The sequence below is a fragment of the Polistes canadensis genome, unplaced genomic scaffold, assembly GCF_001313835.1.
Source record: "Polistes canadensis isolate GaletaPanama2010 unplaced genomic scaffold, ASM131383v1 scaffold_11, whole genome shotgun sequence".
NCBI classification, from domain to species: domain Eukaryota; kingdom Metazoa; phylum Arthropoda; class Insecta; order Hymenoptera; family Vespidae; genus Polistes; species Polistes canadensis.
Window position 1 is genome coordinate 794,082 of NW_014569558.1, and position 25,414 is coordinate 819,495.

Here is a 25,414-nt window from a genome sequence, read left to right on the forward strand (position 1 = left end):
TATATATATATATATATATATAAGTAGGGATATATTTAAAAGAGGAAATATGTTCGATCAGTTACGGTAACGTTACGCAATAATTCTTATGTTAGCTGTTGTCGACGAATACGCGTGGCTTTCTCTCTCGAGGCTGACAACGAACGCCAGCACCCACGAAACGTATGAACGAAAATTATATACGCTCTTACATTCCTGAGCTTGCCCTCGATAGGAATAAATCGATTTACGCTTGGCTCTCGTACACACACACATACATACAAATATATATAGGGATACACACGTAAAACATGCACACGATCGTTTTTGTTCGACCTTAGGCAGAGACTCGCATTGGCGCGTCGCACAACGCTACGCGCACTCTACTCTCAACGAGAAAGAGAGAAAAAGAAAGAGAAACATGTAGAGAGTCGCAGCTGACTGTATTGTTCCCACTGAAGGTAAGTCATTAATTTTCCCTCAGCAAGAATGCTTCCCCGTGACGCGCGCCTCTCTACGTCTTTCTACGCGTGTGCGCGTTCCTACGAACGCGTCGAACGTGCGCTTGCTTTCTTCTTCTTTTTCTTCTTCTTCTTCTTCTTCTTTTTTCTCGATTAATACCACAAATTTTCCTTTATTATTCTTTTCTTATTTTACCTCGACACACCCTATAATTTCAGCCACATTTATTCATCATATTACGAATCTCTTAATAATCTTAAACGAAATTAATTAATCAAATCTCTTGTAAATAATCAACAAATATCTAATACAATAAAAGAGAGAATTTTAATTCAATTAAAAATGATTCAGACAAAATTATATATTAACGATTATTACTAAAATTATTTTCTACAAACAAATCTAATTATTTCTTATTTATCAACATACTGTTTGAGATTGATATTATATTTCAAAATTGTGCAAAAATAATGAAATCTTATATGATCCATTCTATACATAAACATTTAGTTGATTTGTTAGCTAATATAAAACATAACGAATGTCACCAATGAGAACGGTCTTCCTAAGGATCAATCGTGATCACATAACATCCGACGTAGCATCTGTTCCCTATTTGACGGCATGTTCGCGAAACGTGGGAGCATAAATCTCATCGGAAAGGGGCGTCTCTTTCCGGACACCACCCGAACTTGGTGTCCCAAATTCTCTCTCTTTCTCTAGCAGGATGTCCTATGAATCATGCAGTATCTATGTTTTAGCTTAGGTTGTTCCTCTTAGGAGGCTGTCCGATTTGATCGTCCATGGCGTTCGTCCTGGTTACTCTGACTCGCCGCCAAGCCGGTGGCGAGTCTCTCAGAAGCTGCGATGGTACCTAAGCCTCGCACCAGAATTTATTTATGGTTCGGGGTTGCTAGGGTGTAAACGGGATCGTCGGAACACCGTCGGAACACGCTTCTTTCGTAGAGAACGGATACTACCTACGGAATGAAGTCTTCCTCGTACTACTAGTTTTCGGAAACCCTCTTTTCACTCTACTTTAAGGATAAGAATATTTAAAGGATAAATCGAGTACTTTTACTTTAATTTTAAATCTTTCGTTAAATCTTATTAATTGATGATATATTCATTACAAATTAATAATAGTATTTATCGATCGGTTGTTTTTATATAATATTTCGAATGATAAAATTATCTTTGATTTATTCTAATGGAAAATAAATGATTTAGAATCTCGCAGCGATACAAAACAAAAAATTCTATGCATTAACGTCGATAAATTATTAATAGAATTTATCGAGATGACGACCGATGATAGTAATGGTTGATTTTATTCATTGATCAATCGGATCTATCATTCTGATTGATTATCTCTCTTCATTAGAAATTAAGAAACAATCTCTGATTTATATTTTCTTCCTATTAAAGTCGATCTTACATAGTTCTTATTGTTAAAGTTTTTTTATAAATCTTATAATTATTATTACGTCATTTTATAAAACGAATCGAATTTAAAGTTCGTATGAAAAGAAAATAAATTAGTCGGAAGCAATCGGGAAGACTTTTTTAAAGTTGTCACGCGAGCATAGACTTTTAAAATAGCGTGATTGTTACGATAATAGGCTACCGAAAATCGAACTGACGTGAAATGAAGTGCATAGGAAACGATTTTCTCGAGAAAAAGAAATTGTGAATGTACAGTAACGTTTACACTTATAAACACATACGGGGACAACGAGTGACAGGTTTGGTAATGAATAATGTAAACCATTTTGAGAAACTAGACCATTCACTTGATGTATATCGACAAAAATTAACATTTCTATATCGAACGCATGGAAAATCAGTAGACGGTATCGCTTATGTGATGGTCTTGTTGGTATAAGCACGCGTCAACTTGGAAATGTGGTAGTCGTAAATATGTTAACTTATAGACAGGACTGACGTGTGCCACTGAAACGATGATCTTATCATTGATTTTCCTTCTGTCATTAGTGACTTTAATAATCGGCACATTTGTATTTCTTTGTATTTTCTATATAACACACAAAATAGTACAACAAATTAATTCAATATATTCTAACTCGGGAGAACACGATGTGAGAAAAATTCCAAATCTTCATCTTCCATCATGGTTAACATCTAATTTTCTGTATACCCCCGTTGAGACGATAAAAGAAACTGATATTCGATCTTGAAAAGAAAAACGACACGCGTCCGAAGTCGGCACGCGCTGCTCCCCGAATCACATTATAATAAATTGTAAATTATTTTTACACATACATGTAAAGAAAATAATCAAATTAAAGAAAGTTGTTCTTCTTTTTCTTCTTATAATCAACATTATTTTGAAACACATATCATAATTTATTTCAAACAAAACAAATCCTATTATAATTGATCAATTGTATTTAATTTCATTAAGTTAATGCTTAATTTTTAAATAAAGAATAATACGCTTTTTTTTTGAGTTTAACTGGCATGTATAAAGAGTTCTCTAATCTCATGAGGCAAACGATCCTATATACACGCGACTTATTTATCTTTGAAAATCGAGATGTCCCGACGACGATGATTCTCGCACGATTCTTGAATTACACAGGCTGGAAATAATCGTCCGTCGTGGAACACGAGCGGCGCTATTAATAAACGTCGATGGATCTTCGGGAGAAGTATCAAACAGCTCGACTGGTACTTGGCATTGCGGCGTGCACGATGCTAATGCTCCGTCTTGCCGCCTAGTTGAAATATCATCTTATCTTATCGTCCACGGCCATTCTCCTCCATCGCCGGGCCTATCCTTTTATATTAATTCTATTACACTTCCTTTTATTATTACTCAGAGTCTAAAGAAGATAACGATATATGTATACGCGTGTGGTGAACATAGAAAATATCGTTAAAAAAACAATTTCTTCTTATTATCTTCTCTGTCTTTCCTTTTTCATGATAATAATAATAATAATAACGTTCAAATCGAGTTATTAATTTTTTGATACCTACTAAATAAAAGTACAAAAAAAAGAAAAAGGACGTTCAAACGTACACACATGTTAGAAGATCGTAAAATTTTCTAGATCGCTTTTCATGGTTGGTGCTTCAGAAAAGCATCACGCCACGGAACAAGAACGCAATACCTTTATAGAGAGAAAAGAAGAATTGAGTTTTAGGGATAGATTTTCTAAATCGGCTCTATCGGCAAAAAGACAGATTCGTCGGTAATCATTGTATTCCATAACGTTATGTTGCGTGAAAACCACTGAAAGAGAGTGGATGATAGAATGTTCTATTTCTCTTTCACCTTCTCGTTCTTGTATTGAAGAGAGGAAGGAAGAGTCAACTATAGAGGACGGGTACCTCCCCCCGATTCGCAGGCAGCTCGTAAATTTTCGGCCGAAGGAAATCTTCGTTGGAGAGGGTTCGTCTGGCAAAAGGGCGACTGCAGGAGCATAAGGATCAAGGATCCCTGTGGCGCCCGGGCCACGCAGCAACAGGCGGCCCACTTCGCTCCCGGCACACATCCATTACCCCATCGGCTTATCCGGTTTACACCATGACCGCCCCCTCCAGTGATCTCGCTCGCGTACGCGCTCGCGAACAAGCTCTATGAAAATTTATATCCTAATAAACGATTTGTACGCTACTTCAACTTGATTCCTCGTTAGTTTCATGCGATTACATTATCATATATTTAACTATTCTAAATATTTATATAATACTTTTTCATAAAGTTCAATTCTTCAATTAAATTAATCTTTCTTTAACGTCAGCTTATGAGTATATTTTTGTATTTTTATATATGACATTGTAAAACATTCTTTAAAAGCATATATCGTTAATCTTTAAAGAGTAAATCTTATAAAAATGTTACTAATTAATGTTGATTTCATAATTATTAACAAATGACGTTAATAAATTTACTTTTAATGTCATTCTTTAAACTTTAGAAATGAATTTATAGAAGATAAGTAATAAATGATTGTGTCATTGAATGTTTGTAGAATAATACAATTATTTGTACTAACTATATTCTGTTTTTTTTTTTTTTTATAATAAATGTTGTCTACATTTAGATGAATACGAATAAGGAGAATAAAAGTGAGAAGAAATTTGACAAAGATAAATTGGGAACTGATCTGTATGTAGCCCGTGCAGCATGGTAAGCGTTATGATAATCATCGCAGTACCTAATTATCGCGAAGCGAATAATCGTGTAATTATTTTCTTCTTCAGTGAATGATCGGTTAACACACCGATAAGCGGAAAGAGAAAGAGAGAGAGAGGTGAAGCAAAGGGAGGTAGCAAACCCATTTCGAAGGGGCTGCCAATAGCGGATGGGTAAGCGGAAGGTGGCTTTGCTCGTGGAAGGCATAATTATAGGTCGATCATTTTGCCATAAATATAAGCCATGCAAAGGACTCCGACGTAAACCGATCTTAGTTCCGACCAATCTCGACGCGAGCTAATTATTGAAATATTCTTTTTTTTTTTTATATATTATATGTATTTTTATTTTTATTTTCATTCTTTGTCAATCGTCATTTAAATAAATTTCTCAATTGTATTAATGAATATTTTATATCGTCAAAAAAATACAACTCGAATTAATTGAAATAAATTGATAATTCTAATTGTAAGTGATATTCATTCTAATTTAAGTTAATCATCATAATATGAATAACGTGGAAAGATTGATAAAGAAAAACTAGTCGATGACATAAAAACACGCACGTATCAATTCACTCGATTCCAAGATATAGCATTGCTTACTATAGATTCGTTTGTTCAAAGGTTGAAGCGATAAACGGAAGGTAGACTTCGCCATGAATGGCATAATTGCGGGTCGATCGTTTCGCCATAAATAAGGCTGCTCGATGGCCCTCGAGGAAAGGCCAAGTTCCGTTGGATCTCCGATCGGAATCAAGGGTAACCACTAACGCGATTCCCAAGATACAAATTCGTCTACCATTTGATATTAGAACGATTCTCGATCGAATGGAAATAATTTGTAAATAGAAATAAATGTCAAAAATTGATATACGTTTATTACAAATATGAAATTTATCATTGAATATAAATATAAATATAAAACACGCATAAGAACAAAATGTTATCTAATTTTTCTGCGATACGTGAAATATAATTTAGCAAATTTGTTCATTTTCTTGATGGTATTCGATAAAGCAGATTAAAATGGTCACGTTCATGATCACGCCTATAACAAGTTCAAGTGCGTTAATATGAAGAAAATGTTCTCAATTGCGGTGGCACAGCCAGCAGGCATTTTCGCTTCGTTTGTTTATTCAAATTTGATGGTTAAACGTTTATACATCAGCACTGATCTTCAAAGCGCTTCGCGACGGCTGTACGGACTCCTAAACGGAACATCTACGTGTTGTTGAACACTATCCTTAACGGCGAGCTTTGACGAATCAATTATTTCCCCTCGATGCGTATCCGGATTGCTTATTTTTGTTCGTCCCACTTCGTATATTCGTAACGTCGCTTTTGTTCGAGTCCTTCGTTCTCTATTGCTTAACACGCGCGTGCTATTCGAGGATCGTGAATTCGAAAATATATCGACAAAGATAACTGTTAGATTTTATATTTCAATTATTTTCGTCTATCGATTCTATTATTGAAATTTTTTCTTACCTCTTTTGAAAGAGTATTATATTTCTCAAAATTTTCTCAAATCTTAGTCACTTGGACATGAATTAACTTTCAAATCATCAAACATTGTAAACCTTTCTCGGTTTTATCGAAGGTTAGAATCTTCTTTGTTGAAACTATTTCAAATATTTTCGAAAATCTAGTTGACTTCAAAATGACAAATTAACTCTTTAATCATAGAATTACTACATTGTGAACCCCTCTCAGCAAGATAAAGGATACAAAATAGACATTTAGGCGTTGAACTATGAAAAGAGAAAAGGTTTAGACTAATAAAACGACCTTGAGTTCCTTTCCATTGTCAGCAAAATTCGAAATGAAAGAAAAGGGTAACGTTTAACCTTAGTCCAGCAGGCAGTCAAAATGGATATATAAGAGAATAGGAATGGAAAGAACAGCATGCGTTTAGAAAAAGATATTCGCAGGCATGTCTGTGTGAAAATCGTCGAGGCATAACGTAATTGCTTTTAAACGCGTAGTCGCGCTTTGAAAACGGCCACAGTTTTACGCAATTCTTTCGAAACTCGTTAAAATAGTTAACTCGGAGATAGTAGAAATAAAAAAAAAAGAATAGAGAAGAGAGAGGGAGGGGGATACAAGAGTCTAATTACTTTTAAAATCATACTTTTATACATTTTTAATCATGAAAGAGAAAAAATAAAGCATACTTATATTTCATAGTATAAGTATTACGAGTTACTATTAAGCGAATTGAGTTATCAAGTACATAATTACTGTTATTTAGATAACTTCAAATTTAATGACAACCATATCCTATACTTAATTCCAATAATTACAAATTGAATTTATATCCTGAATGAAAGAATGAAAAACCTATCGATCGTTATATACTTATACTAGATCATTACTTATAAATGATCGTTCCCTTTGATTATTTCTTGTCTCCATTGCTAGTAATATAAAACGGTGAACCAATATTACAAACACCGAAAAGCTTGATCTCTTTCAAGCATTAAATCGTCTTCCAAATATGAGTTCTCATAAAATCATTAACTTCATTAAAATCGATTAAAGCGTTAATAATTATCTAACGATAATAACATTGAACAATTCTGTAAAATCAATCTCCTTTCTCTGAAATTTCTCAATAATATTCATGAAAAAATAATTAATTTGCACACAAGAGAAGAAAAAAAAAGAGAAAAATGAAAAAGGAAAAGTACAAAAAATATTAAAGAGAATATAAAAAAAAAAAAAAAAGAGAGAAGTATTTGTGTACGTATGTATTTATATTGTCGAGCGAGGCCAGAGAGCTCGCGAGAGATCAGAAACCTTTGCTTTTCGTGGCCCGTTTGGGGGCCGAATCGAAGAGAGGCCGAGGTTTTCGTCGAAGCTCTAAGCCTTGTCTTGAGATGAAGAGAGAGAAAGTAAGAAAGAAAGAAGGAAAGAGTGAGATATATATATATATATATAGAGAGAGAGAGAGAGAGAGAAAGAGAGAAGAAGGAAAGGGCCCCCCCGCGCCTTACAATGCAGTCTGATTTATGGCCCGGGCGCACATACATAGAGTTACACACGATATCATAATACCATTAATTCTTCGTCAAATTCCCCGCTGACTGAATCATACTGGCCGCGCAGTAAATCACGCGGGCGACTAATGTGAGCGCGACCAGCGCGCTGTCTTATCTTCTTTGAACCGCGGGGGCAGGTGGATCCCGTCTTGGCCCCGTTGAATTACTCTTACCCCTTCGACCCCTTCTCATTCTCATTCTTTTTCTTTCTTTCTATTTCTCTCTCTCTCTCTCTCTTTTATCCTTTTTTTCTTTCTTTCTTTTTCATACATACGGAACGACAACAATTCTTTATCCCAGACTCATCCCGTTAACTTTCCTCGATTTACACGGATTTACGCAACACTCCAAATTCTCAACACAATGTTCCATCACAACATGACAATTCTAATGCCATTTTATTACTTCATCGGGTTCTTTAAGAAGACTAATATTCTTCTAGAGCTCATAATGCTCTTTTCAAATGATAGATAAGTTTGTCGTATTATTATCGATCATTGTTCATTTTATTCGATCAATTTTCTTTTATAAAATATTGTTTATTAAAAATAATACCGACGGAATAAGTTTCTCTCGATCATTTTTTTTGTAGTTTGGAATAAATTTAGTATATCGCGTTAGATATCATTGAGAGGAAAGAAACGTTCGTTGCGTGAACGTTTCGAGTAAGATTTACCAGATTTTCATGGCGATTAGGCTAGCAGCTAAATACCGATAGATCCATCGTTCATGCAAATGATGTTGGAAATGCTGTAGGAAGAATTTTTTTTCCTTTTTTTTTTTTTCTAATATTTTTTTACATGTATATTTGCGTTACGGCACATTATCGCTAACTGTCATACTACTGACAACATCACAAATCATATGTTCTCGCTCATGGTTTTTATTTTTTTTATATTTTTCTTTTCTTTTTCCTTTTTTTTTTTGCAGTTTTTGCTTAACGCGTTTACATACTATTACCATCGAGAAGCAGTAAGATTTATTGGCTAGTGGGTGGAAAATACTCTATGACGCTTTCGAAAATAGTTTCCTTCGACGCGAAGTCGATATCGATTGAAAAACTCTAAGAAAAGTCTAATTTCCTTATTTTCTATCCTTTGATTTTTTCTCTTTCTCTTTCTTCTACTTTCCCTACAAACGCGATATTTAAATTTTCATTACTTACGAAGACTATAATTGTGATCTTCATACGTAAATTGTGTTTAATGCTTGTGTCATCAAATTTAATTGGATATTAGTAATCCGCATCATTTAAGCGCAGATACGTGGAATTCTTACTTAAAGATTTTCTATATCGATTAATATTTGGATATTTCTCTGATAAATCCTCAGGTGCCTTCACATCGAGGATAGCATCGTTTACCTTTTTGCTATACAGGTTTTGCTACTCTCAGATCCTGTTAGCAGTCCCAATAAGTGCAGGTACTATAGGCGTATCGTGTAATTGCTGATCCGTTGCTACCAGTTAAGATACCATAATCGCGCTTAAGATCGATGGATCGGGCAAGGATTCATTATATATGATAGATCAGATTGCGTTTACTTTTGACGCCTCGTTCATACGAAGCTAGAAAGTTTCGAGAATTATAAGGAAAGTAAATAAACTTACTCTGTCCGATGTGAACCCTTTTCATCCAAGGATAAATCTGGGGTGGATTGCTACCAGAAGGGTTCACCTTGTTCGACGAATTATTCCCAGTGCTAGAGGTGCTCGAGGTTGAGGATGCTGGGGAAGAAGCTGAGGATGCTGTCGTAAGTGTTGAATTTCCATCGGCAACGTTTCTCGGCGTTCCACTTGGAGGTGAAGCCGCGGATGCTGCCGCGACGGAGGACCTCGATGAGGTACCTGGTGGCGAGGTCAGACCGGACGCGGATTTGCTCGTACAAGGTGCGACCAAGGGCGTCGGACTGTTTCTCGAGGTGGAAGTTGAGAGATCCTGAGGCGATGCTACTCCAGTGGAAGAGGTCGAGTCGGCGTACTTGCAGCTCGATGTTGAAGGCGCGGAAGGCGCGTTAGCGGCTTGAAGCAAGGGGGTTGTTGGATCCTGATGAAGCTGTGCCTGCTGTTGCGTCTGGGGATGATGCTGTTGAGGATGATGCTGAGATGGTGGCTGATGCATGCTGTGTTGTGCCGAAGTGGCTGTTGCATTCAACCTCGGTTGCGGCTGAAGTTGCGTGTAGTCTATCATGCCGGATGGTGCTGTGTGTTGCATTCCGGATGCAGGAGTTGCATACGGATGTTGTGGATAATGTTGCTGCGGGGAGTAACATGGTGTCGGATAACTCGTCGCCGCAGCATTCGGATTGTAATAATCTGCACCAGCTGGCGATGCCGCTTGCATTGGTTCTCCAGGTGAATTCGGCGTAGGCCTTTGCTGCTGAGGCTGTTGGCCTGCGTAACATGACGCGAGCGAATTGACGAACTGATACGAGCTCATCGTTCGCGACTCTCTTCGTCCTTCTTCGACGTCACTAAACTGATCTCTTCGCACGTCCCGATATAAACGACATTCACGATTCGCACAAACCGTTAGATTTTTTTTAGTTTTAGCTTGTCTTTTACCTTTTACAAAAAAAAAACAAAACCCTTTTAGATGAAAATGATTTTCTTCATTGTTCACCTTTCTCTCACGTAATCACCGTTTTGTACGCTACGAAACGTCACAACGAGCCAGCCTCTGTTTACAAGGATCACGTGGGCCTTCCCCAATAAAACTGTCTTCTTCTTTACGACTTTTCTCCGTCCTTCTCTCTTTCTCTCTCTCTCTCTTTCTGTCTATCTCTTTCTTTCTCCCTGGAACCTGCCTACCTAGAGAGAGCTCGGGGTTCCAGTCGGTGGTAGCACGTGACAGCGAACTCGTTGGTTCGCTCCATTGGAAAGGACTGTTCTTCTTCGTTGTATTAACCAGAGAAAAAGATAGAGAACACTCGTTCGCGTCGCACTACGAGAGCTCTTACACGTTATCCTCTATCCGAAGAGAGGATTGTTTCTATCAAACGATTATCCTCGATGACAATTATGAATGTTGAAATAGTACACGTGATACGATAAGAGAAAAATAGATAAAACGGGAAAAGGATAGAAAAATAGAAATGGAAGAAGAGAAATAGAAATAGATAACGTCGAGGATCGCGGAGATAGTTCGTTGCATGCGCGGAGGGTGGTTGGTGTCGTACTGAAGGCCTCGCCGCAATCCAAAGGCCGGTGTGTGCGGTAGCTTGTCACGTGCCCGCGCTCTCTGCGTGTCAGAGGAGAACGCCTCGACCAATCCGCGCCGTTCGTCAAACCTTGATTGGTCTCTCCTGCCGGCGACGAAGGATTCTTCAAGTAAATTGTCGTGGTAGTATTAGTAATATTGGAAGTAGTAGTAGTGGTGTCGTGATCGTGGTCGTAGTCGTTGTCGTAGTCGTTGTCGTCGTCCGTCGGCTCGTAGCAGCCACAGCAGACGCCGTTGCTGCTGATGTTGCTAGTGGTGGTGCTGCTGGCGCTGCGCCGCTCGTGTGCCCGTCTCGAAGCCCGACATCGTCGACGTCGACGTGACGAGAGCCGAGAGGGGTGCGTGAACGTACGATAGAGTGAAAGAGTAAGAGATCGTGAGAGAGAGAGAGAGAGAGAATCGAGAAAAGAGGGAGGAGAAAGAAGGAGAGCTTTCGTCGAAGAGAGGGGATGGCCGTCGCTACGAAGGGGGCTAATGGAGAGATATTCGGGAGCCCTCGAGCAAGGACCCTGGTGGGGGCAGCCCTCTCTCCCTTCGCTGCCAGTTCCTCTCTTTCCTAGCTCGACGTCACTGACAAGTAGTCTTCCGCCTGCTCGACAAAGGGGGTAACGCGTGCGCGCGCGCCCCCTACCGCGGTTACCCCGAAAAAAGGGGGTGGCACGTTCGTTCCTTCTCGTGAGAAAGAGAGAGAGAAAGAGAGAGAAAGAATTGGTGTCTTTCTTTTGGTATTCTCTTCGGCTATTCCCAAAGTGTTCTTCTTCTTGCTGAATGATCGTAATCCTTACGATACTTTTGGAGAAAACAAGTCCACGCAACAGCAGTTACTTCGTACGGCCGATGAGGATAAAGATGAGGATGAAGACGAGAATGAGGAAGAAGAAGAAGAAGAAGAAGCAGAAGGAGAAGAAGAAGAAGGGTCGCACATAAGTCAGCCCCGGCGACCGTGTCTGACAGTTTTATGAGAGTTTGATAGTCTCTACCGTCGTTCCTCTCCTTCTCTCTTTCTCTCTCTCTTTTCTCTTCTGTTCGCGCGCACGGTAGTGAGAGAGGGTAGAGAAGTAGAAGAGAGAGAAAGAGAGAGAGAGAGAGAGAGAGAGAGAGAGAGAGAGAGAGAGAGAGAGAGAGAGAGAGAAAGAATGCACTGTTGAGAGTAGGAGCAAGGGAGACACGCGCACTACGCACTCTTTATTGTCCCATAAATTCAAACCTGTTGCCCATGGTTGAAAGAGTAAGAGAGAGAAAGAAAGAGAAAGAGAGAAAGAAAGAAAGAAAGTGAATGAGAAAGAACAACAAAGAGAGAAAGAGAGGGCAGGCCCGGAACGGAATCCTCTCCCAATCTCGATTCGATTGACGCCCCCGTTATCGCTCGTGTAACGCCGAAACCCGAACGCAAACTCGTAACTCACTGAGGCCGACTGTTCGGTGAGCCTTCGGACTCTTGCCGGCACCGCAGAAAAGCATGTGTGACGTAGTAGCCAGTTGGTCAAACGGTGGGGCACACCGCCACGGCTGGACGTAGCGTGTGGACGAGGAGGAGTAGTAGTACCAAGAAGACGAAGCCCGACGGAGGAGGGCACCGGAGGAGGCGGAGCTCTCCTTCGGCTCCTCGAGCCTTTCAACGTGATAACGCGGCTTCTCTTTTTTTTTTTTTTTCACTTTTTTTCTTTTTCTTTTATTTATTTATTATATATAGATATCGTCTAAAAGATATTTCAAATATTTCTTTTAATCTTTTTTTTCCAAATTTAATAGCTGCTGATTTTCCTATTGTTGTTGTCCTGGAGAACAGTTTATGAAACTTTGCTTGGTTTTGTGTGTGTTTGCGTGTATGTAAAAGTCTATCTCTCTGTCTCTTTCTTTTATGCGTGTGGTTTGTGAGGAATATCATGGTTTAGTGCGCCAGTTGCTCACCAGATGTGGTGAGCGTGGCCGTTCCCGTTGAGAATCGTGCATCGCGCCCGCCCCCAGCCGCCCTTTCTCTTCAATCCTATTCCCCACTATGTCTGCTTGCCCCACCGTGTGCCACGACAACCCCACTCTATATATCACTCTCTCTCTCTCTCTTTCTCTCTCTTTTTCTCCCACGTTCTTTTCAAATAGCATGTCGTGTATAGCTCTCCTTCTCTTTCCTTCTCTTTGATCAGGATTCTGTTCTCCCCTCTACCAAGTTTCCCTTGCGTGTCACTCTCTCTCTCTCTCTCTCTCTCTCTCTTTCTCTCTCTCTCTCTCTCTCTTTCTCTCTCTGTCTTTATCTATCCACAAGTCTGTGTATGCTCCCTGTTTGTCCTACACCTCTTTTCTACCCTTTTAACCCTTTTTTCTTTTACCCATGAACCACGCGCTTCGTATGAGCCTACAAGATGAGACTGACGGTAAATATGGAGAACTCTTTCTACAATTATATGTTTTTTCTTTTGTAGATGTATTTTATGAGTAATCTGTGATTATTATCATAATAGTTTACTGTTTGAGATAAATAAACTTTATAAAAAGAAAGAAATTGTCTAAAATCAATGGTCTAATTGAACAAGTGATTAAAAACAAAAAAAAATAACAAGTACACCTAATTCTGTTTTTACGCGATAAATACGTTTGCGAAGAATACATGTAAACAAATTTCGTGTAAAAAATATATTGCATCTATAGAAAAATACTTTCTGTTTAACTTAGTTGAGATGCCTAATAAAGCCAAATTTTCTTCTTAGAATTTTGCGTCGATTGTGTTAAAACAAAATGATGTAAAAAATTTCGCATCAAAATAGAATTGGGAGTACTTATTATCCAATAATTTCTAAAAATTACACTTACCTAGTTCAAAATTATCATATCTTTTAATCAACCTCATTAGTATAATTTATTCATTATTTGTAGTTCCGTCTATCACCAACCGGTAGCTATCGCGAGAAGATCTTTACGATGAAAATTTACGATAGGATAGTGGGAGTGATCGGTTCTCTGACAAAGGTACGAAAGATCAGGATGTTTAATGGGGAGAATGAAAAAAGTCGAAGAGGAAGAAGCTATTTTGGTTCGATTCAAGAGGGCGCATCGCCTCAGGGCACCGTGTCACTCTTTCGTTGGGAAGCCTCCCCTCCCCTTTCCGATTAGAATTTCTAATCAAGTCGTCGCAGGTGTAAAAAACGTATCGAGACCTTCATGAATCACGTGTTATAAAGCAGAACCGCCGAGAAACACGTGTATCTGTTGTAGTTTAGGTTGACTGTGAGCATGCTTTATGTACTACTACTTCCCCCTCCCTTTCATTCATCTCTATCTTGTTTTCTGTAAGCGTCGCCTCGCTGTCTCCATCGAATGTCCAAATGACGACTTTACTAAGCTGTCATTATCATAAAAGTAGAGTTTCAATCGTATCGAAAGGAATGATCGACGTGTCTTATTCGTTGACATGTTCGGTGTTGAACGATATTTCAAATTAATTGATTCTTATGATCGATACGTATTCTCTTATACGTATACCGTGATTATGATAATGATCTTCTTTATTTTGTATATGTTAATATTATAATATATTACAAGACATCAAGAAGATTTTATTACAAATTATACATTAATTTTTTGGTTACAAATAATAAAAAAAGATAATCGTTAGTTAAAAGTATACATTTGTTAAAATGTATAAACGTAAGTATTTCACAGATAAAGGCTGATGCACGTAACCGAAAGAGAGAAGCGTGGAAAAAATATATTCAATTCGAAGTTCACGGGGTAAGACACGGTGCAGAAAAACCAATACGTATCCGCGTGCCGGCCATGATGGATTGCCCAAGCTATGGGAAACTATCTGTCAAGCACAATATCGACCCTCGCTCTCTTCGTTCAACTCCCGACAAACTCGTGCCTCTACCACCGCCGCCGACGTTCGTCCTAGGGCTGCTTTCTCTTTCTTTTTTTTTTTTTTCTCTATTTCTATCCCTTTCTCTCCCTTTCTCTCTTTTTCTAGCACATACTCTTTTATAACGAAGGTTTACCTATATACCACCGTACGAAACCTCTCGGTCCTTTTTTGCTCTTCTTTTACCCCCACCGTTTTACCCTTCGAACCGGAGATGGGGTATCCAGCTTCAAAACCTTCGACCATTTCGCAAATGGCCACCATAAATGTTACGTTTGCATAGAAAAGAAAGTATAAACATTTCGGGAACATTTTTTTTTCGATTTAATTGACTACGAAAATTATAATGTTCTTTCAAGTGTTCGGATTAATTGGATATTCGTTTATTTATTTTTACATAATTTTTAATGACAGAACTAAATTGAACATTTTGTTTAACATGAAGAATCTAATGCAATCCTACTATAGGTATAGTCATGAATTTTTCTGTTTTTTATTTTTTTAGCAGCCACAATTGACCTCCAAATCATTTCCCGTCCTCACCCTAAACCCCCGTTTTGCGGACAAATCGTTCTTTATCATAAAGGTATACATTTTCTATTTTCTAATGTAGTTTTTTTACTTCCTAATTAATATCAAACACTCATACGAATATACTGTAATTAAAATTCATCTCTGTGAATAATTGGCTAGATTTAAATTAAAAAAAAAATCTCCCAAATTTTTTCTAAAAATGTAGTATAAAAATATCGTTGAAAATGAAATATTTCTATTCATCTAACATTGTCATTTGATTATTTTATTTGTCAACGGCTTAACCATGTTGAAAGAACTAATTCCTATTAGATCACTAAGGTTCAATAATGTTGGGTACGGTTAGTAAATGGATGGGTGACCCATTTGAAAAAAAAATTGTGTCCTGCTTGCTTCAAAAAGGCAATAAAAGCCGCAGCGGGGGTCTCTTTGGAAATGTAAGATAAATGTGAGAAGACATTCCTAGAAATGTGACTTAAACCCGTAAAAAGTAGAGTAATATAAAAGAAAGAAGTTACTTTATTACAAAAAGTGCCAGTTATCGCAAAAGCGAAAGAAATTACAATATATTTTAAATTATTATATTATAATATTATAATTATGTGTGTGTTAAACGATTGTAATAGGAACTAACCCGTCGAACCCCTGAAACGGAGAGTAATCAATATAATTATAATATAATTGTAATATAATTTATTGCAATAAAATATAAATTAAAAGATGAGTTTTATAATATATAAATAATTGCAATATTAGATAAATTCAAAAATATATTTTATGCTATAATTTGTTTCATAATTAATTAAAATTATAATATAAATAATTGTATAATATAAGATAAATAAATATATAAATATTTTCACTCTTTCGATTTAGTTTACTTATTTCTGACATAGTCCTTGTTTGTTAAAACTTATATAATATTTACAATAACACGTAGCGATACATTTTTGTCTAGTTTTTAATTTAAAAATCATCATTTACTGAAATATTTTTGTAAAAACTAAATATCAAATCTATTAATTATAGTTCGTAGTAAAAAGAATATGTTTCCATAAATATAAGTAAGTTTAATATAGTTTTTACAAATATTATGTGTATTAATAATTAATGTCGTTTTGGCTTTATGCATTTGTGAAAAAATGCCATTTTGGCTTTGTGCATTTGATGAAAAAACGATATTAATTGTTACTAGGCCTTTAATTTTAATGATTACTATTTGTAACCATTAAAACTTTTTCTACAAAATTATATTTACAAAGATTACACTTATTTCTATCACTGTATTTCTATTGAAACAACTGCACGTTATACCACAAAATAAGAGTAATAAAAGAAAAAGAAAACACACACAGTTTAACCAAACAAACAAAAACAAATTTTAGTTAGTAATATCGTAAAGAAATTTAAAACGAATAAGAACGAACAATGAATGCTTGTGCACGCTCGAAGTACGTTTTCGGCCATCTTGTTACGTGCGAAGAGCGCAGCTGCACAGCGTTATCCCTTTCCAACGTTCATACCCTTACTTTTAGTTGCTCTGAATAACACTCCATATCTTTACATCGCAATCCTTTTATTTCAATCTTAATTCGTAGATAACGTTTACAATAGTTAACTATTTACACAAAAGATAAAAAGAAAAATTTCATTATTATTACTAATTATTTTTTTGACAAATTATGAAATCTATAGTTTCATGTATTCAATTTTTGTGTAGAATTCATTGAAATTAAAGATGTTAAATTTGTATACATATTACGTATTTACGAAAAATATTGAACGTAATTACGTTCATTAATCAGCAAGAATATGAAATTTTTCTCTTAGCGTCAAAATATTTTCTAGATGACGTGGCAGAACTGGTATGTTTCCAGAACTGGAAATTGATTTTTTAAACGAGGGAACAATAATTGCTGTAAAAATATACCGACAAAATGCAGCGTGAATAGCCGAACCTTTGGATACCTGAGAGATGTAAGAAACTATTCGGCTGTTTAGTTTGTTCGTCCATAAATCATGGTGGTTGCAGGTCAGCTGTTGGGATTTTGCCGCCATATCGCTTTCTCTCTCTCTCTCTTTTTCTTTTTTTTTCTTCAGTTATATCCATCTGTAGCTTTCTCTTGTTTTCTATCTTTGTCCTGTAGAATATGTTGAATTTTTGTGTCCAGTTTAGTCTCAAAATTTTATATAATATACCGATTTAAGAAAAAAAGTTTCTAAAAAAAATTTAAGAAAAAAGACTTCTTGTAAAAAAAAAGCAAAAAAGACAAAAATTAAACCGATTCATTTTTTATTCATAAATTTCATCATTTTCAGAGGGTATTAATTTAAAATATCTACGCGTAATATAAACAATTTATTATATTCTGTGAGTAATTGGGGTAATTTTGATTGTTCAAAATTCTTTGGTTATTTTCATATTGGATATTTGGTTTTCAGTTATGGTTGCTAAAAAGTCTGTTGTTTTTTGTTCTTAGTTCGTCTGTTCTGAAACCAAATTTTTATTTTTTTTTCGGAAAGAGAGAGATGTTGTGATAATTCAGCTCTTCTTGCCTTGTTTATGTAGGTATTATTCTTGAATTCGTCTTCTAAAGTTTCAGTTTGTTCCTTAGTATATATTTGTCGCGTTCGTTTCGTTCCAGCCTCGTTATTATCCCCTCCTGTTGAAATAATAAAAGTTCAAGCTAAAACATTATAATTTGATTTAAAAAAAAAAAATAAATATAATATTTAATAAATATAATTTTTAATAAACTCTTATAATATAATATTAAAAATAACGAACTAACCTTCCGAGATCAAGGAATCATTGTTGGCTGAAATTTGTTCATTTCGACCACAAATAGATTCGTCATAGGAATAATTAATTTGACTTTGGGAATTTACATCTTGTAAATAGTTCGGCTCGTGATCGTAGAACCCTTCTGTTGAAGGTGTTGTTTCAGAAGCCACGTGGTTACAATGGTTGTATTCTTCTGTAGTACTTGGTTCATACTCATATTGAGGATATATACCTTCTGAATGTAATTCAGAATTTGAGTATTCGTTTGGTATAATATTCATAGGAGGTACTTGAGTTTTATCATAACTATTTTCCTCATAATTATTTAATAAAGATGGCACATTGTGAAAGTTTTGAGATGTTGGAAAATATGATACCGATGGTGTACTCGTCGAAGGGGGCATATTATATTGTCCACTATAACCCGGCCCGCAATTATTACAAGTTATATCGTCGCTTCCCGATTGATACATTTAGTTTTCTTTTCCTAACGAACTTCACTTTACAGATACGAAAGAACTCCCGATGCATATGGGTCAGCATCAAGGAAATAACTGGTTGCACCCTCTATTGGCTGCTTAGTGTTGCTAGGATATTTAGGAGTCCCTACTCCTGTAAACCTTGGAAAATATCACATCGGTTTCGAAAAAGCTTATATATATATATAGGTAGTATTAACGGCATACTAGATCGGACAACAATGGAAGAGATTTTTTTTTTTTTAAGAAACGGGGTAGGGGGTGGAAGAATTGGGTCGTCTAAGGTAGGGATGAATAGCTCGAGGGAGAGAGAAGCACGAACAGGAAGTTGAAGGGGGGATGAAGAAGGGATGAAGAGGGGAAATGATTTGAGTGAGAGGGGAGCAAATATTGGGAACTAACAATAAGTGTGAAGAAGTTGCAGAAGAGGGGAAAACCATGGCCCAAACTTTAGGAGAGGGAGATCTACCGTTAAATTGTTATTATTAGTTTAAGATAATTTTTCAATTAATTATAAGAACATACATAAATATTTATACATAATAATTTAAAAGAGTCAGTTTTAAAAAAAAATTTTTTCTTAGTCTTTTAGTTAACTCTTGCGCATAGAACGCGAACCTATATTTGGATTGTTAACATTGAATCATTTTTTTTTATCCGATTTTCCGTCCAAAGATTGCGTAACCAATCTCTTCTAATTTTTCTTAACTTATTAAAATATTTCAAAATTACAAATGCATATAAATTATTTATTTATTAAAAAGAAAAGAAAGGAAGAGTATATTTCCTTAAGTTATATCAATGCAATTTAAAAAACTTCTGAGAGTAGTTACGATTTAAGACACAGCACATGTTTTATTACAAATACCAATGAATAGAAGAACTATTAAGATATTATTTCGACAAACGACCATTTATATAGCACAGAATAAATATTTAAAAAAGAACAAAAAATTCATATCAATAATTTATAATTGTATAATAATAATAATAATATTTAATAATTGTATAATAATAATAATAATAATATTTAAATATATATACAAAATGAAAAGAAAAAAGGTATAAATTTAATTGTTAAGTACGAAATCGGTTATAATCACTAATTACATGAGCCTTACTTAAAACGTATGAAATCGTTTAATCGTTCGTTCGTGTATTCGACAGCTCGTCATCGTACACTTATTTTTTTTTTCTTTTTTCCATAAGAAAAAATGAAGATGTCGGATTAAGATATGAAGTAAGTGGGTAAGATAAACACAATGCGTGGCAAAGGCTAGACGTAGGCAGCCTTGCGAGTGACGTCTTTCTCTAGAATCTCTGACCGGCGTCGATTAATCAAAGCTGCAGAACCTTCTCTTTCTTTTCTCACTCGTATATACGCGTGCATTTAGCACGGTCCTCCTCGCGTCCCTCCTCGTATTCTCTATTTTCATTAATCCTACTTTCTTTTCGACGCATCGTCGAGGAAAGAAAAATAAGGGCATAGGAAAAGGGACGAATTAAGTAGAGTGGATCGTATCTTCTTAGATAAGTAAGAAAAAAAATACTATAGATAAACAATTTTTACATATATATGCATACTTAAATCTTTCAGTAGGCACAAATAAGAAAAATAATACAACAATTTTATTATTTACGTCAGTAATTAGTTCCATGAAAATGACATTTAAATGGAGACTGCGTGAATGGAACATGCAATAAGAAATGACCAAATATGGTTTTTGTCATACGTAAACTATATAATAGCCCTGATAAAAAAAAAAAACAAAAGAAGAATTAAAATAAATTATAGGAAAGAATCGATAGTAACGAACAAAACAGGTGTATAAGATCTCGTTAATTAAGAAAAAGTTAAAAACCAAGGATGAACGATCGATCAGCCGAAAATAATTATCGCTAAAAAGAAGTGAAAATAATAGACGTCCTTGCGGACAACCTATAAATAGTAAAGTAGTGTCAAAAAAGTAGAGTGATTAATGGATACGTTGAATGTTCGCTCACATGGTGACCAAAGCTACGGGGATTCGAATGGCTGATCGGGATGGACATGCGTCCTCTGACGTAGACACATTGGCACGTAAACGATGCAACGAGCGAGTTTCTTATTGTGTAAGTGTATCTATGCACGTATGGGAGTATCTACGATTGTCTGTGAAAAGACGTCCTACCAAGTCCTGGACGTACGATAATAAATAATAATCCGCGAAGGGGGATACTTGTGGGAAGAGTCGAGGGTTCCGACCGGAGGGCGAATCGCAAATGATTCCGAATGCAGACTTCATTTTCGATGGATGGAGGATAATCGTTGCCTTCTCTTCCATCGATTTGAAAGAAATACGCGTTAAAAGAATTTATATTCGCTTAGATACTTAACAATGAATCCTCGAACAAAGATCAGCTAAAGTTTTCTCTTTGATATGAAGCTAATTGAAAGTTATTTTGGACGTAATGTTGTCTTTGTTCAGTCAAAAGTCACTAACTACGCTTTCAACCCAAAATGACTTACGTAGTTTGCATTGCTTAACATTTCATAAATAATCCAATTTACTAGCAATTACTCCATAAAAAGCATATTTTTCCAATGTAAAATTTGTTGTTCGAGTAAGAATTCAGATTAGCTTAAATGTTTGTGACTTTTAATTGAGCATAGACGATATAATAATTTCCTCGAGACGTTTCTTTTTTGAATGGTGAAAAGGTTCTTTCAGTCTTTTTTTTTTAAGAATATTACCTTAAAGTACCAGTCAAATCTGCTTGACAGACGTAGAAGATACCTGTCTACAGGTACAAATTTTTTGCTAAAGTTAGTGAACAAATGGCAAAGTATTTTCTTTCAAATTTACAGTCTCGTGTCAGAGCATGCATTCTTTCTTCTTTCCTTCCTTTATCTTTATTGTGATTTATGATCAAGTATACATTTTATTTGAACGAACGAACGAACGACATAGGTGTATTTACTTTTTACTTATCTTTAATGTTCACCCGTTAGCTTAAAAAGGTTTGAATAAATCCAGAACTCTATACATATCTAATGATCTTTAACTTGAAAATCGTAAAAGTGGATTTAAAAAGTCTACATACAATGAAACTGTGTCAGATCAAATAATTTAACAATTGAAAATTTTGAATCGAACGTTTCACCGTTCTTGCCGCTAATAGACAGATCCATGGATCGAAAAAGTCAGTAGTGATATATATTGAGCAGAACAAACAAAATATAAATCAATCTGAGAATAATAGCAAGCGTACCGTCTGGCTTGGTTACGATATTCCTAATTTTTCTAAATGGATGCTGGAACACCACCACCCCTCTCTTGGGTAACAAAGTTTCCCTATTGCCTTTTCCAACGAATGAAAGGAAACAAGAGCACATATGTCGTCTTTTGAACGTATGTACGTACGATTCATTTCACCAAACGGTGATCCCCAATTTTATTCAGCGGTTACGATGAAAATCGTTTCGTTTAAATAATTAGGAAAATTCATTTGTCATGTTCGAATATTATATTTTATATAATACAAAGAAAAGAAAAAGAAAAAAGAAAGAATTTAAAACTTTTTCGTAGAAATAAATTTTGTTTTCTATGTATCTTTTTTTTAACAAAAACAGAATTAATTAAAATTTAATTTGGTCTACAGTTCTAAAGATTTAATACTAATCTATTTTCTCAAGATTACCAGGTTCCGAGGATTCCAGCTATTCCAGAATGCATCTAACAGTTTTAAAATGAAGGTAATTTCAATTTTTTCTCTAAAGAAGTATTAATATCATTCGTATCTATGTAATTGCTATATGTCAATTATCAACTGACAAATTTAGATTTTTTCTAAAAGAAAAGTAAAGCGTGTGTTATCCACACGTGACTTAATTCGCGTGTTGTTTTTCTTAGATTTTTTATGGCGTGGAGTTAAATCTTGCCAACATCGATGATCCTGAAACAAAAATTAATTTGTATTAATTTCTCAAAAAAATATCTTGATTGAATAAAAAAAGATACTGATACTTCGTTTTCTGACTTCTTATTTTTTTATCTATCTAATAGCATGCATGATTTAAAGTACATCGTGCAACCATTAACAAAATGACCAAAACGCCAAAGGAAAACTTAATAACTAATAACCCATGCAAACTTTTTCTCACCCATACGTGTAACACCTGAGCACACGCATCGATAAGAACGAAGAGAACATGGGGGAGGGGGGGAGAAAAAGGGAATTAATATATTAGAAGCTGAAAATTTTAATCTAAAAAAACATAATTAACATATATAAACAGATCAAAACATTTAAATAAAAATTCATCTAAATGGACTGAGGATTCTACAAGTCATTTGGTGAATAATGAGTTAAGCAAGCGAATGAAAAAGATGAAATACTTTGTGTGAAACTATTTAGTTTCGAAGTAAAGAGTTGTTAATTGTCTCTAGGGTGAAGATGGATATTTTTTGTAAACCTCGAACGATTCTTTCGTTAAATGGCTGTTCTAATTAAAGAACTGGGCTTTGAGCTACCACTTAATTGCCAGAATTTATCCGTTCACAAATTTGATCTACTCAAACTCACGTTACACGATATGAGATATTGTAGCATCATACATTCATGATTGAAGCATTCACGACCACCTGAAAAGATAGGATAGGTAAGTAAACATGATATTAGAATTCCTTATGAAAAAAATCTTTGTAAAATGACATTTCTTTAAAAGGATCTAATTGTCTTCGAGTCACGTACATGCGAGCCTAAAATAACACCTGCGATCTCCAGCTGTTTGGTCTTTCAACGAATCTGTAAATCCGTCTATTATAGCTTGACTGAAAATAAATTCTTAAAAGAAAATAGTTGGAAAATGTATTGTATATATACAAGAGACAACATTATGTTGAAAAGACATTTCTAAAAGAAAGATATAAATTTAACAATCCTAGTCTTTTATTCATACAATAGAAAAAGAAGAGAGAAACTAAAGGTCGGTTTTAATTTTCCAGAAGCCTTACAAAAGTCTGTTGTACAATTTGTATACATAGGAGCAGGTAGAAAATATAATTCAATGTTTCCAATCGAAATATAGGTTCGCGATCTAAGCGCAGGAATTAACTAAAAGACTAAGAAATATTTTTTTTTAAACATACTATCAATCTCGCTATAACAATGATTTGGTGAGTGGTTAGATGTAGATAGGTAGTATAAACGGAGAACGAGGATAAAGGGGTGTGGCCTACATGGGTATTGTATCAATAGCGTTGAAAGTGGAAGAAAGCTTAATAACAATAGAATATTGAAGAAGGAAGTATTTAAAAAATATTTTAGCTTGATTTTAAACTTAAGGACAGTTTAAGGAGCGGAGGAGATTCACCACGCTTTTTCAAGTGTTTATTATATACCATAAAACTTTCTCTTTTCCTGTCCCTTTTCTTTTGAACCTGAATCCGAGACCTTACAAATTTTCACAAAAAGCGACATTTTGTTTTCGAAATCATAACATTCAGCAGGTGCATTCAGTCCTCCTCTTGACGTTGTCCTGTTCGCGTCGAAGTTCTTACTTAGCTGTCTTGTGGAGTTTGTTAGGAGAATATAACTAAATTTATAAATTTTCTCCACGACCGAACTGTAAAGTGAAGTTTGTTAGAAAAATATAACAAAATGTGTGCATTACGTAATGAAGATATGGCCAATGATAATAATGGACAATATTACAGTGAACAGTGCTTTAATGAACAGTTATATAACGAGCAGTTGTATCATGGTACAACAATGAAAAATTCCAATTTTACCAATATATCTTACGACTCTGCTGAAATGCTAGAAGGTCAAGTTCCCACAAGTAATTTTAACGGATTCTCGATGATCAATTATGAAAATTTAGAGGAGATAAATACTTCCGATTTAACGGCATTTAATTTAGATCCTGCTTTTTTGTCATCGTCGAATAATTTATCATCGTCAACTAGTTTATCACCGTTGCGGAATTGGTTAACATCTTTAAATACCGACAATATGCCATCTTCATTAAATAATTACGAGGAAAATAGTTACCGTGAAATTCAAGTACCTTCTATTAATTTTACGCTAAATGGGTATTCAAATGCTGAAGCACATTCACAAGTTGTTTATCCTCAATATGAGCATGAACCACGTACTACAGAAGAATACAATCCTCATTGGATTGGTACTGAAGCAATACCTTCGAATGAATGGTCTTACAATCACGGGCCGGAATATTTTCAAAACGCAAATTACGAAAATCAAGTTTATTATCCAAATAATCAAGAAAACTATAGTCAAAATCAACAAATTTCAATGTTCAATAATTCCATGAACTCAAGAGGTTAGTTTCTTATTTTTAATATTATATTATAAATGTTTATTAACAACTATATTTATTAAATATGGTACTTATTTTCTTTTTTTGTTTTTTTTTTCAATATTCAATTATAATGTTTAAATTCCAACATTTTTTGTTTCAGCAGGAATGGATAACGTAAAGACAGTCGTGAAACGATCTCGACAGGTATTTACTAAATATCAAACTAAAACTTTAGAGGACGAATACAAGAAGAATAATTACGTAAAGAAAGCAAGAAAAGCTGAATTAGCGATTCTGCTGTCCCTTTCTGAAACACAAATTAAAATCTGGTTTCAGAACAGAAGAACTAAAACCAAAAAACAATCGACTTTTCAATAATCGCGTAACTTACAATAGAAATCAAGGAAAACCAAATATTTTATACGAAAACAACCAAAGAATTTCTAATCATCATAATTACCAGTAATAGTACACCTGCAACCACTATGATTTATGGACGACGCGCTAACCCGCCGAATAGTTTTTTATATATTCTTGATAGATTTCTTATATACGATAAAAACTTCTAATATTGGAAACGATAATAGAT

General features: G+C 35.2%; 2 protein-coding genes across 2 annotated transcripts in view; one reads left to right on the plus strand and one right to left on the minus strand.

Moving 5' to 3' along the window:
* LOC106793147 (homeotic protein Sex combs reduced) overlaps positions 1-10,849 on the minus strand; it is a 21,259-nt gene extending 10,410 nt beyond the window's left edge. The window contains exon 1 of the mRNA XM_014759833.1: positions 9,259-10,849. Coding sequence (XP_014615319.1) covers positions 9,259-10,087 — 829 coding nt within the window. The 5' untranslated portion in view covers positions 10,088-10,849. The remainder of the gene's footprint in view (positions 1-9,258) is intronic.
* Positions 10,850-24,185: 13,336 nt separating this feature from the next.
* Positions 24,186-25,203, plus strand: LOC106793070 (homeobox protein EMX1-like). Its single transcript, XM_014759681.1, has 2 exons — positions 24,186-24,846; positions 24,986-25,203. Exons 1-2 carry the CDS (start codon positions 24,186-24,188, stop codon positions 25,201-25,203), a joined length of 879 nt encoding a protein of 292 aa, XP_014615167.1.
* The last annotated feature ends 211 nt before the right edge of the window (positions 25,204-25,414 follow it).